This window comes from Podarcis tiliguerta, assembly GCF_965153285.1.
Source record: "Podarcis tiliguerta genome assembly, chromosome: 5".
NCBI classification, from domain to species: domain Eukaryota; kingdom Metazoa; phylum Chordata; class Lepidosauria; order Squamata; family Lacertidae; genus Podarcis; species Podarcis tiliguerta.
The window spans coordinates 90,114,117-90,128,653 of NC_139538.1; the positions used below are offsets into that span (position 1 = coordinate 90,114,117).

The following is a 14,537-nucleotide window of genomic DNA, read 5'->3' on the forward strand; positions in this document are numbered from 1 at the left end:
TAAAGCCATTTGCACATAAAAAAGATGTATATTATCAAAGTAATTGTTGAACTGAAATGCGGTTAAGAATAAGTATATTAATAGTGAAAAACAATTAAGAAGTATATTCATAGTGAAATAATTATGAAGCTCAAACTTAAAATGATTTTTTTATTCATAACAAACTCAGTAATGCAAACACGTTGGCATTTGGCAATAACAAAAGTTCCTTTAGAAACACAATTTACAAAGGCTCATAATCTAGTCTCTAGAAACTTGGCATAACATGAAATAGCAATAGGTGTAAATATATGGTGGAAACTACTAATAATTATCAATAGCTTTATTAACATTAACCAGTCCATGCAGAATGTAGGCACCCTATATATAGAAATGAGCAAACCAGTGATATTTTAGGGAGCAGGCAGGGCCCATTACTTACATCATCGGAGCCTACACAACCCAAAACACTGTTGCTGTATGTGATTTTATTTTATTTGTATTTTATCTTATATTTTGGAAGTGTACATCCATTCCCCCCCCCTTTAATTTTCTTTGGGCTCCCCAAGAGAGTGGGACCCTAAGCTATAGCTTGCTTAGTTTTTAGGGGTGTTTGAATGTTTTATGTAGTTTTTATGTAGTTTTTAAATTTCCTTGTTCTGCATGGGACTATCTATCTGTCTGTCTGTCTGTCTATCTATCTATCTATCTTATAAGGAAATCCGGCCCTGGTTCTGGGGGCTCCTGCCCTCCGTGCTTCGAGTGCCCGTCCCTGGGACCCTCGGACGCTTTCCCCCCGGACAGAGAGCCCTCTGCCGCTCTGCTCCGCCCGGGACTGGCTGAGCGCTGCCCCCTGGACTACACTTCCCAGAGTGCACCGCGCGCGGGGAGAAGCCCGGCCTGGAGCGCGGACCGGGCCTTCGCCGCCTCCCGGGGCCTCCAGCGGCCTTGTCCGCCCGCCCGCCCGCTCCCATGGAGAGCCCCGCCGCCACCTTCAGCCTGGCCTACGTGGTGCTGGCCGTCTGCTTCGTCTTCCCGCCCAACGAGTTCCACCTGGCCGGGCTGACGGTGCAGAACCTGCTGGGCGGCTGGCTGGGCAGCGAGGACGCGGCCTTCGTCCAGTACCACCTCCGGCGCGGCGCCGCCACTCTCCTGGCCCACGCCCTGCTGCCCCTCGGTGCGTGAGCGGGAGGGAGAGGGGGCTGCGGGAAGGGCGGGCCCCTCACCACTTGCCCTGCCATTTACTTATTTTTTTGGATTATTATTATCATTAATAATTTATTTGGATTATTATTATTATTTATTTCTCTGGATTATTATTATTATTATTAATTTATTTGGATTATTATTAATAATTTTTATGGATCATTATTATTTATTTCTCTGGATTATTATTATTTATTTGGATTATGATTATTATCATCATCATCATCTTTCTATACTGCCCCTTACGGTCCAGTGCCACGGTATAAGCCACACAAGCTATAGCTTAGCACCCCACACTCTCTTGGGGGCCCCTAAAATTTTATTATTATTATTAATTTTTATGGATTATTATTATTATTATTATTATTATTTATTTGGATTATTAATATTTATTTATTTGGATTATTAATATTATTATTTATTTCTTTGGATTATTAGTATTATTGTCATCATCATCATCTTTCTATTCTGCCCCTCACGGTCCAGTGCCAGTGTATAAGCCACACAAGCTATAGCTTAGAGCCCCACTCTCTTGGGGGGCCCTAAAAAAGTTTAAAGGGAAAAAAATGTATTTCACTATTAATATAAAAAAAATTGCTTCCAGTAGCACTTTAGAGACCAACTAAGTTTGTTATTGGCATGAGCTTTCGTGTGCATGCACACTTCTTCAGATGCCAGTGTGATGCCTTCCATAGTTCTAGTTACAGGTAGGTAGCCGTGTTGGTCTGCCAATTTTATTTTGTTTCGACTACGGCAGACCAACATGGCTTGTTGTTGTTGTTTAGTCGTTGAGTCGTGTCCGACTCTTCGTGACCCCCTGGACCAGAGCGCGCCAGGCACTCCTGTCTTCCACTGTCTCCCGCAGTTTGGTCAAACTCATGCTGGTAGCTTCGAGAACACTATCCAACCATCTCGTCCTCTGTCGTCCCCTTCTCCTTGTGCCCTCCATCTTTCCCAACATCAGGGTCTTTTCCAGGGAGTCTTCTCTTCGCATGAGGTGGCCAAAGTATTGGAGCCTCAGCTTCACGATCTGTCCTTCCAGTGAGCACTCAGGACTGGTTTCCTTCAGAAGGGATAGGTCTTGAGAGTCCATGGGACTCTCAAGAGTCTCCTCCAGCACCATAATTCAAAAGCATCAATTCTTTGGTGATCAGCCTTCTTTATGGTCCAGCTCTCACTTTCCCATACTGGGAAAACCATAGCTTTAACTATACGGACCTTTGTTGGCAAGGTGATGTTTCTGCTTTTTAAGATGCTGTCTAGGTTTGTCATTGCTTTTCTCCCAAGAAGCAGGCGTCTTTTAATTTTGTGGCTGCTGTCACCATCTGCAGTGATCATGGAGCCCAAGAAAGTAAAATCTCTCACTGCCTCCATTTCTTCCCCTTCTATTTGCCAGGAGATGATGGGACCAGTAGCCATGATCTTTGTTTTTTTGATATTGAGCTTCAAACCATATTTTGCGCTCTCCTATTTCACCCTCATTAAAAGGGTGAAACCAACACGGCTACCTACCTGTGGCTAGAACTATTAATATACTTCTTCTTAATTGTATTTCAGTTCAACCATTACTTTGATAAATTACATATTTTGTTATGTGCAAATGGCTTTAGATACCTATTCGGTCCATAAATTACCATATAGCATACGTTCAACACAAAAAACAGCGGCAATTTGTTGTTGACAAAGGACAGCTGGACATATAAAGAGCCCCATTACCTTCAGTAGCATAGGGCCTCATCAAACCTAAATGCGGCCCTGCCCTCACCCCAGGATCACAGGGTGGTTTGCAATATTAAAAGCGCAAAAATGCAGGACATTCTGTGAACGTCCCTGAGACCTCTGGGTAAAGGGCAGGGATGTAAATTAAATAAATGAAATAAAAATAGCAACAACAAAAAACAATGCCCTCCACCATTGGAAAGTCCAGTGATGGCTGAATCAAGCCAAAGTCCTGGGAAAGGAATGTTTTTGCCTTCGCGAAGGCATTCCCCATCTATAGGAGACCCATGTAAAAGAGATGGTTGGAAGGGAAGTTCAAGTTCTCTCTTTCCCCTCCATAGCTGTCAAGCGTCCCTTATTTAGCGGGACAGTCCCTTATCCCAGCGCCATGTCCCGCTGCTGTCCCTTATTGATGATGTCCCTTAAATAGGCTACTGAAGGTAATGGGGCCCTTTATATGTCCAGCTGTCCTTTGTCAACAACAAATTGTTGCTGTTTTTTGTGTGTGTTGAATATATGCTATATGGTAATTTATGGATCTAAAGCCATTTGCGCGCAACAAAATATGTATTTTATCAAAGTAATTGTTGATCCCTTCTTTTGGCTGCTGATCCCTTATTTTTGAGGCTGCTGGTCCCTTATTTTCAAATCTGTAAGTTGACAGCTGTGTTCCCCTCCCTGACTACCCTATCACAGTGTAGATAAGGCACAGTTTTCCGGGGATGAAAGTGCAGCCGGGAAAAAGCGTTTACAATGAGGGAAGGATATGTGGAAGTTCAGTGTCTGAAATGTGAACTGTCAAGATGTTAGGTTCTTGTTGGAAGCTTTAAGTAACACCTACATGTATGCCAAGGGACGCGGGTGGCGCTGTGGGTTAAACCACAGAGCCTAGGGCTTGCCAATCAGAAGGTCGGCGGTTTGAATCCCCGCGACAGGGTGAGCTCCCGTTGCTCGGTCCCTGCTCCTGCCAACCTAGCAGTTCGAAAACATGTCAAAGTGCAAGTAGATAAATAGGTACCGCTCTGGTGGGAAGGTAAACAGCGTTTCCGTGCACTGCTCTGGTTCGCCAGAAGCGGCTTAGTCATGCTGGCCACATGACCCGGAAGCTGTACGCCGGCTCCCTCAGCCAATAAAGCGAGATGAGCACGCAACCCCAGAGTCGTCCGCAACTGGACCTAATGGTCAGGGGTCCCTTTACCTTTACATGGATGTCAGGTTATTTTCTCTCTCTCCTAAAAGTACTTTTTTCTCCCTTGCAGGTTACTATGCTGGCATGTGCTTTGCAGCACCCGAGAAACAACTCTGCAGTTTTTATCAGGCTCCAGAAAGCTGGAGAGTCTTTTTCTTGTTGGCTGTTCTTGCCCCAACCATTGCTGGTATCCTGATATATTACTGGTCACGAAATGGCTGGAATAACCACCCATTAGTCAAGACGCTTTCCCTTTATGCCCTCCCACAGTCCGGCTGGAGGGCAGTGGCTTCCTCTATCAACATAGAATTCAGGAGGATTGACAAGTTTGCTACGGGAGCCCCGGGAGCCCGAGTAATTGTTACAGACACCTGGATCATGAAAGTGACCACGTACTGTTTACATATTGCGCAGCAGCGAGACATCTTTCTAACTGTGGTGGATTCCAGACAGCATGAACTCTTGCCAGACTCAAACATGCCTGCGCAGTTCCTCACGATTCGTGTTGCCAGTATTAATCCTCATGTGAAACCTTTTACTATCCGGTAAAATGGGCATTTTTTTTTTTAGTTTTGTCAAGGGGAATGTGATCTCAATACAATATTCCACTATCTCTTGGTTAGAGCTGTTTTTTTAAAGCAAGATTGCCTAAATGGAAACAATGCCTTATGAGGAACGGCTAAGGGAGCTGGGCATGTTTAGCCTGGAGAAGAGGAGGTTAAGGGATGATATGATAGCCATGTTCAAATATAGATAAGGATGTCACATAGAGGAGGGAGAAAGGTTGTTTTCTGCTGCTCCAGAGAAGCGGACACGGAGCAATGGATCCAAACTACAAGAAAGAAGATTCCACCTAAACATTAGGAGGAACTTCCTGACAGTAAGAGCTGTTTGACAGTGGAATTTGCTGCCAAGGAGTGTGGTGGAGTCTCCTTCTTTGGAGGTCTTTAAGCAGAGGCTTGACAACCATATGTCAGGAGTGCTCTGATGGTGTTTCCTGCTTGGCAGCGGGTTGGACTCGATGGCCCTTGTGGTCTCTTCCAACTCTATGATTCAAAATGTGATAATTTGGTACAATTTGTTTCAATTAAATATATTCAGAGCTCCGGAAAACTTGGGTAAACATAAGAGTTTCAGAGGTTTTAAAGGTCTGTGTTGCCTGTTGCTCACAAGTTACTCAAGTGAGGGCATTCCAGAGGATGGGTGCTATCGCCAAGAAGGCCTCTTTCCATCAAGTGACAATCTGTTGGCTGTGAAACAGCCAATAGGATCTCCTCTGATCATAAAGATTGGCTTGGTTCGTACTTGTGGGAGGTGGGCTGCTAAGCATCTTGGTCCCAAGTTGTTTTGGGCTTTAAATAGCCACAAAACCTTGAACTTTACCAATGCAGATACTGTACTTTTAACACTGGTATATTATGTTAGACATCCGAGTGTTTGCCCTTTGAGGTTATCTGTAGCATAGCTTGAACCACCTAACGGCGGGATATCTGTGTTCAGCCTAGTCATTTTAAAAGTGCTTTTCAAATCAATGGAGGAGACATTAACAAAACATTTCCCTCCAGTTTGAGGAGGCACAAATGAATACATAAAACGTTGTGAGTCATATGCGAACTCATTTGATGCTAGTGAGAGTTTTCGGTCATCTAAGACATTTAAATAACCCACTGAAAAACAAAAGTTGAAATTTGGTTGTGGTTTTTGTATATAATATGCTGCAAAATCAGTATGGGTTTGTTTGTTCCTAGTCTGTAATTAAAATGAGATAAAAGTAGCCTTGGTATTTGAGACTGTCTCCCCTTTCTATAAAGCTCACGTGTAAAATACAAAGTACAATTTCTTTTACACTTGCAAATGGCTGATATGAAACTCTTATCTGTCTTAGGCTGAATTCAACAGAATATGGGGAATTGAGAGAAAAGCTCCATGCTCCCATCCGTAATGCTGCTAACGTGGTCATACATCAGAGCCTCAGTGACTTGTTTCTGGAAACCTTTACCTCTTTGGTAGAGACTAATCAGGCATACTGTGTTTCAAGCAATCAGGTAGGTTCAAGATTGGAGATTATAGCTTACTTTTTCGTGCTGCCTTTATTTCATAGTTGGTGGAGAGTGGGCAAGTTGGTAGATTATCACTAAACCTAGAGTATGTTGCCAAATACCCGCTTTCCTGTTGAATATAAATAACCCCAGGTGACAGGATTTGCTTCATACCTTCTGAAGTACTGTATTTTTCGCTCTATAGGACGCACCCGACCATAGGACGCACCTTGTTTTAGAGGGGGAGAACAAGAAAAAAAAATCTCCGCCTCTCTGCTCAGCGCCCCTTCAGCGAAGCGGCAGGAGAAACGGAGCCCCTTCCATTTCTCCTCCCGCTTGGCTGAAGGGGCGCTGCGCAGCTCTCCCTCTCTGCTGAAGCCGGGAGAGTCGTGCTCTCCTGGCTTCAGCGAAAGGAACCCGAAGCCTTTGGAGCGCAGCGCGAGTTCCCGCTGCGCTCCAAAGGCTTCAGGTGGCTATCCCTGAAGCCTGGAAAGCAAGAGGGGTCGGTGCACACCGACCCCTCTCGCTCTCCAGGCTTCAGTGAAAGCAACGCGAAGCCAAGGAGTGCGGAGGGAGTGCTCCCTCTGCGCTCCGGAGGCTTCGTGTTGCTATCGCTGAAGCCAAGGAGCCTGCATTTGCTCCATAGGACGCAAACACATTTCCCCTTCATTTTTGGACGGGAGAAAGTGCATCCTATAGAGCGAAAAATACGGCATATTTAAGCATGCACTTGGCCATTTAAAAACCAATATTTTGCATATACCAAGTTCAGCAATAAAGAAAATATCCAACTAAACTAAACAGTTACTCTAATACGAGCACTTCTTGCTGCATGGCAGAACATTCCTCCCCTCTTCTCAAGTATCCCCTAAATTTGACTGGGGGAAGCCCAGAACCTATTTGGTGAATGTGCAAGGAAAGGAGAGGAATTTCTGCTGCACAGCCGGAAGTGCAATTAGAACTCTTCAGTTGAATTCCATCTACTATAAGTTTTTAGTATCCCTGTGTGAGTGACTGAAACAGGCTGTAGTGAACTTGGGAACTTTTAGCAAGTTAAAACTTTGGCTCATGCCAAAGGAGAGCATCATGGGAGAGCCAAACACTATAGAATTCTGGGAAAGCGTATCTGGTTCTTTAATTGCCGAATTTTTGTCTTCAGAAGTGTAAATTGGGTGTCTCCTTTCTCAGTAGGAAAGGGGGTTTCTAGTTGATTTGTGCTTCTTGACACCTGGCTGTCCTGGTGGATTCAGTGTGAATGGGTCATTGGTTAATTTCCAACTCTAAGAATCTTTTTGTCTGTGGGAATGCTTTAATCTTCAAGGCCCCTCTGATAAACAGGATTCAGCTGGTGTCTCCTAACAAGTCTGAGTTACTGTTCTTCTATCTAACCATTGGCTAACTGCTAATTAATCTAAAGAACTGATTGGCTTTTGAGGGGACTGTAGAAAATTTCCTTCCACACACTTCCAGTTTGTTTATTTTTGGAACCAATCCTTTATCTAGATGTGTGTGCTTTGTTATGACTGGTTCTTTGGGCATTGACAGTTCAGGGAGGTTAAGGGTTTTCAGTTGCAAAGGCCTGCTTTGGAAGCATTTTGGAAACAGTTTTGGAAGCAGAAAGGAGACAGAATAGTTCCTCCAAAGTTACCACAAGCAAAAAAACACCCATGTATTTCCCTTTAGCTTTTTAAAGAAATGTTCTAGTACTGCTGGAATGATTGCTTTTGTCGACAGGTGTCTTTTGTACAGGTACTGTAATGAGCTGGGATTACAGGTAAGATCTCTCCCTTACAGAAGGTGCTTCTAATCTCAGCTCATTACATACAGTGAAGATACCAGGTAGCCTAGTATAGGGGATCAAATACTTATTTTACTCATTATAATGCACATCAATCTCTGACTTTTGTCTTCTGGGTTTCTGGGGTTTTTCCTGTTTTTGTTCCGTCTCTCACAGCTACAATAAACCTACCATTAAAATTATGGACTGCTCATTTCTTCGTCAGAGGGCAAACGGGCAAATTTAGCAGGGGATCAAATACTTTCCCCCTTCACTGTAGGCGTAACTAGGCTTGTAAAAATTACGCATCTTCTATGTGAGCCGAATAATGTTTACTCAAATGTAAGTCCGAGCGGCTTCATTGGGATTTACTTCCAAGGAAATGTATCTTGGATTGCGGTTTTTAAGGCATTAAAAATATTTTGAAAAACACTTGCTGGAAATTCAGCTGATGGGAGGAGTTCTACTTCAGTGGGTGTCAAAAAGCTTTAAAATTTTTACTGAAAATGTTCAGGGGGTGGGGAGCTTATAGCTAAATAGACAGATTGGTAAGAAAGACTCACGGCTAAATAGAATAACAGCTTTTTCCAAGGAACAGCTAGCTTTGTTGTTTAGTCGTTGAGTTGTACCGACTCTTTGTGCCCCCCTGGACCAGAGCACTCCAGGCACTTCTGTCTTCCACTGCCTCCCGCAGTTTGGTCAAACTCAGGCTGGTAGCTTTGAGAACACTGTCCAACAATCTCGTCCTCTGTCGTCCCCTTCTCCTTGTGCCCTCCATCTTTCCCAACATCAGGGTCTTTTCCAGGGAGTCTTCTCATGAGGTGGCCAAAGTATTGGAGCCTCAGCTTCAGGGTCTGTCCTTCCAGTGAGCACTCAGGGCTGATTTCCTTAAGAATGGAGAGGTGGATCTTCTTGCAGTCCATGGGACTCTCAAGAGTCTCCTCCAGCAGCATAATTCAAAAGCATCAATTCTTTGGCGATCAGCCTTCTTGATGGTCCAGCTCTCACTTCCATACATCACTACTGGGAAAACCATAGCTTTAACTATACTATAAGCTATAACTAGTTCTCGAAGCTACAAACATGAGTCTGACCAAACTGCGGGAGGCAGTGGAAGACAGGAGTGCCTGGCGTGCTCTGGTCCAGGGGGTCACGAAGAGTCGGACACGACTAAACGACTAAACAACAACAACAGCTATACAGACCTTTGTTGGCAAGGTGATGTCTCTGCTTTTTAAGATGCTGTCTAGGTTTGTCATTGCTTTTCTCCCAAGAAGCAGGCGTCTTTTAATTTCGTGACTGCTGTCACCATCTGCAGTGATCATGGAGCCCAAGAAAGTAAAATCTCTTCACTGCCTCCATTTCTTCCCCTTCTATTTACCAGGAGATGATGGGACCAGTGGCCATGATCTTTTTTTTGATGTTGAGCTTCAGACCATATTTTGCGCTCTCCTCTTTCACCCTCATTTAAAGGTTCTTTAATTCCTCCTCACTTTCTGCCATCAAGGTTGTGTCATCTGCATATCTGAGGTTGTTGATATTTCTTCCGGCAATCTTAATTCCGGCTTGGGATTCACCCAGCCCAGCCTTTCGCATGATGAAGTCTGCATATAAGTTAAATAAGCAGGGAGACAATATACAGCCTTGTCATACTGCTTTCCCAATGCCTTGCTGTGGCGAAGGGGCTTGAATAACTTGGAGAAGCTATGAGCAGGGCCACCCAAGATGGACAGGTCATAGTGGAGAGTTTGGACCAAACGTGATCCACCTGGAGCAGGAACCAGCAAGCCACTCCAGTATCCCTGCCAAGAAAACTCCATGGACAACAGCTAGCTAGATGTGATGAATTTAAAATTCACCATGCGTATACATTTTCTCATGAGTGGCAGAACCCAGGTGCAGATGACTTTTACCCAGTAACAGCTTAAGGTGAGAACACCCCAAAATCATGCCACTAGGTGGCGTTTAAATTTGTGGCCATCATTTGTGTTAACAGTGACCAAAAAATTTACCGTATTTTTTGCTTTATAAGACTCACTTTTTCCCTCCTAAAAAGTAAGGGGAAATGTGTGTGCGTCTTATGGAGTGAATGCAGGCTGCGCAGCTATCCCAGAAGCCAGAACAGCAAGAGGGATTGCTGCTTTCGCTGCGTACCGATCCCTCTTGCTGTTCTGGCTTCTGAGATTCAGAATATTTTTTTCCTTGTTTTCCTCCTCCAAAAACTAGGTGCGTCTTATGGTCTGGTGCGTCTTATAGAGCGAAAAATACGGTAGTTGGTTACTTCAGACAGATCATTAATTTCTTTCTCTGCCCCCCCCCTTTCTTTTTGTGTTCTTATGACATCCTGTCAAGTGTCATGTACATGGATGGCGCTATATATTAAATAAACCATAATAATTATATTGTGACGTATTTTTTCCTCTCTCTGTCTGCAGGAGCTAGACCCATGCATTGGGTGTATGCAAACTACTGCAAATGTCAAGCTTCTGAAGAATTGTCAAGAGCCGAATGAAGGCGAGTGCCAACAATGCTACTGTCGTCCCATGTGGTGCCTGACTTGCATGGGCAAATGGTTTGCCAGTCGGCAAGACCAGCAGCACCCAGAAACCTGGCTTTCAAGCCGCGTGCCTTGCCCAACCTGCAGAGCCAAATTCTGCATTTTAGATGTTTGTGTTATACGATGAACAGGAACACTCTTTTAATCTGAATGTACTTCAAAGGTGGATGAATCCACCTGCTGTTCACTTTTTATTATTCTGTTAACGGGGACTTTCTGTTTGTTGTCTTTCTGATTATTTTTCTATTGGTTCAGTTTTTTAATTGCTGCAACCAAACAACGGAAAACGATTATTTTCACCAGCTTTGGCTACTCCCTTTGGTTACATTAAAGATTGGGTGATAGTTTAGAATCACATCAGACCTCTGCTGAAGCAGAATTAGGGAACTCTGTGGCCTTCAAAGCTGTCCTTTCCACTAGTGGAAAAGGGAAGAGGCAATTTCCATTGATTACGCTGCCTTCTCCCATCTGCTTTGGAGGGTTGTGAGAAACACAGGGGTGAGGGGGTGGGTTGCCAGAAATAGTCTTCCCACATAACCTAGCAGTGGAGGAAACAGTTCTGGCCACTATCTTCACGAGACCTGTTCAGGTTGAAATACGTAGCACAAAATGGGGTGATCATAAATTTAACTTTTTTGAGCAATACAGCCAATCAGTTCAGCTCTTGGCTACATAGCATATTAGAAGAAGAAGAAGGAGCCCCTGTGCTCAGTAGTGGTTGGGGGCTTGCCTATTAAACAATACATAACCAGTCTCATCTGGGCTGGTGAACTGATCACAATTGTATTATGACTGAAATCAGAATAAAAGCCGCAGTATAAAAGTACATGTGTTAAGGTTTCAGGAATCTAGTATTAGACGGATGCTTTCTCTCTTGAAACAACAACAACAACAATAATAATAATAATTTATTATTTGTACCCCGCCCATCTGACTGGGTTTCCCCAGCCACTCTGGGCGGCTTCCAACAAAGATGAAAAATACACAAAAGTCTCAAATACTTGCCCTCTTATAGAACATCTGATTTTGCAAGAATAAATGTTCTATGGGCGTTCCCCCTTTTAAAGTTAATTAAATAAGATGTATAAGTACCATAGTTGGCTGGGATTCTGGGAAATATGGGACAATTTCTGTTAGTCACGGAATACGTATCAGAAAATCTTTAGGTCAGAACTTTTTAATGCTTGTTGCTGCCCCAGCTTCTAATTCTTGGGATTCAAATGAGACACCAAATAGACCAATTGTGCACGAGATACAAACTATTGTAAATAGATTAGTATCTTAAAATGCAATCATATTACTTTGTAAATCAATATTCATCTTTATGGGATCTCTGCACTTGCTTTTCCTTGATCTTCAGAGGCCTCCCATTATTAAATGAGAAGGATCACAGTTCACTTACCCTTAATATGTATGAAATTGAACTTCACTTATTTAAAATGCCTGCTGATTGGATTTCCCCTATCCCACCTCCGTAACTTGTTTTCACATGTATAAGATATGTTCTTAACCTTACTAACCTTGAGGCTAGTCTAGCTGACATGCAGTTACTATTCTTCCTACTGCTATGATGTGGGAAAATACAACAAGCCGCAGTAAGTCTGTTTACATTCAGTTCCAGGAAAGAAGAACACTTGGGCACTGTCTCATAAATTGAAACATAATTCTGATCTGTTGCTCATATTAAGGCAGTGCCTTGTGGTCTCATTATACAAGGGGCAGGTTTCCCTGAGCGTTTTGAACTCCAGTAGCACCCAGTTGGGACGTGGGTGGCTCTGTGGGTTAAACCACAGAGCCTAGGGCTTGCCAGTCAGAAGGTCAGCGGTTTGAATCCCCGCAACGGGGTGAGCTCCCGTTGCTCGGTCCCTGCTCCTGCCAACCCAGCAGTTCAAAAGCACGTCAAAGTGCAAGTAGAAAAATAGGTACCGCTCCAGCGGGAAGGTAAACGGCGTTTCCGTGCGCTGCTCTGGTTCGCCAGAAGCGGCTTAGCCATGCTGGCCACATGACCCAGAAGCTGTACGCCAGCTCCCTCAGCCAATAAGGTGAGATGAGCCCCGCAACCCTCAGAGTCGTCCGAGACTGGACCTAATGGTCAGGGGTCCTTTTACCTTTACTAGCACCCAGTTGCCATCTGGGTGTACACCATTAGGCTGGAGCTGCTATCTGCCTCTAATGCATTTGTACTATTTCAGCAGGAGCAGAGGGACAAGTCCCTATGGATTACACCTATGTATTGCCTCGGTAGACAAGGTCACAGTGGTTATCGGGGTTGTGAAAACATGGAAAGCATCTGCATTGCTAGTTTGTTGGTCTATGCCCTGAATATTTCCTTTGATAGATGCCTCTGCCTAGGTGCCTTACAAGTACCTGTGTGTCTTGTAGAGCAGCCCACTGGAGGGGAACCAGAAGCAGGCATTGATCTGCAGTTTCAACTCTTTTGTCTTCCACTCGCTTGGCAGTGATTTAAATTGGAGGATTATCCAGCTCTTGCTTGTGGGATCACCCTGTGGTTTTGCCGGAGGATTGCTCAAGAATTGTTTTGTGTTCTGTTATTTTGCCATTGTACGCTATTTCTCCAGCTACCCCCATGGAAAATGGGCAAAGACTCCACACTGTGAAGAGACATGCAATTCTAGTTCTCAACTGTTATGGGTAACTGCCATGGGGCAACTGCCTGTTTCCTCAGTATTGATCCTTCTCCGGCAAGTAACTCATGTTGTGATCTTTTAGTGGGTCTTTGAGGGTGTTCTGAAGGAGGATCCACTCTGAAGGATTGGCAGGGACACACTGTAAACATTTCTCCAACATCTGTTTCTTGTATGAAATAAAAGATCATGTCCAGGGTCCTCTGTAATACTACCTTCTTTGTCCGTCCCCACCGCCAGATGTATTGCAACCTTCCATGTTTTTTCACTTCCTTAGTATATATAAACTCATTTTTGTTGCTTCTGTATTTGCTTGTTATGGATAATTAGCAATGCACAAACCCTCCAGGCAGAAGAGTGTGTGTGTGTGTCCCAGCTCCTGCCAACCTAGCAGTTCGAAAGCACATTAATGCAAGTAGATAAATAGGTACCACTGCAGCGGGAAGGTAAACGGGGTTTCCGTGCACTCTGGTTTCCGTCATGGTGTGCCATTGCGCCAGAAGCTGTTTAGTCCTACTGGCCACATGACCCAGAAAGCTGGGGACAAATGCTGGCTCTCTTGGTTTAAAAGTAAGATGAACACCGCAACCACAGTTTCCTTTGACTGGGCATAACCATCCAGGGGTCCTTTACACTGTCAGTGTGTGTGTGTGTGTGTGTGTGTGAGAGAGAGAGAGAGAGAGAGAGAGAGGGTCCCTTAGTTTCACTGGTGTAATCAAAACAATTCTCTGGGCTTCCTGGGACTTAATGTTCTTTCTGGTTTAGATGAACCACTTAAGGATTGAAGAGCTCCTCTTATCCCTTGCTTGCTGGGTGCCTTTTGACAATGCCACCAACTCTCGTCTCCCTGGCATTTCTGTGATTTGAGTCAGCTGCGCTGGAGTTACTCTCCTTGCCTGTACTGCTTATTGCCTCAATGTAAGGACATGATTTGGTAATCACATGGCTGTGGTCCCATGGAAACGAGGAAATTATCTCCATGCCAGTAATATTGCCAGAATTGTACTATCCATGCACAAAGTGCAGTCATCACTGGGGTGATCGTCAAGGATTGCAGGAGTACTTTTTTAAATAAATGGGAATTTTAAGGGGCGGGGAACAAAAAAAAAACTCAATAAGGACTAAGTATGCTCAGTAGTGGGACGCGGGTGGCGCTGTGGGTTAAAGCACAGAGCCTAGGACTTGCCGATCAGAAGGTCGGTGGTTCGAATCCCCACGACGGGGTGATCTCCCGTTGCTCGGTCCCTGCTCCTGCTAACCTAGCAGTTTGAAAGCACCTCAAAGTGCAAGCAGATAAATAGGTACCGCTCTGGCGGGAAGGTAAACGGCGTTTTCATGTGCTGCTCTGGTTCGCCAGAAGTGGCTTAGTCATGCTGGCCACATGACCCGGAAGCTGTACGCCGGCTCCCTCGGCCAGTAAAGCGAG

At 44.4% G+C, this 14,537-nt stretch overlaps 1 protein-coding gene across 1 annotated transcript; it reads left to right on the forward strand.

Annotated features, from left to right (window-relative positions):
- Window positions 1-470: 470 nt before the first annotated feature.
- Window positions 471-11,292, forward strand: TMEM129 (transmembrane protein 129, E3 ubiquitin ligase). The gene is made up of 4 exons (XM_083440905.1): window positions 471-1,156; window positions 4,164-4,638; window positions 5,979-6,138; window positions 10,345-11,292. The coding sequence occupies exons 1-4, from the start codon at window positions 952-954 to the stop codon at window positions 10,591-10,593; spliced, it is 1,089 nt and encodes a 362-aa protein (XP_083297031.1). The 5' UTR covers window positions 471-951; the 3' UTR covers window positions 10,594-11,292.
- The last annotated feature ends 3,245 nt before the right edge of the window (window positions 11,293-14,537 follow it).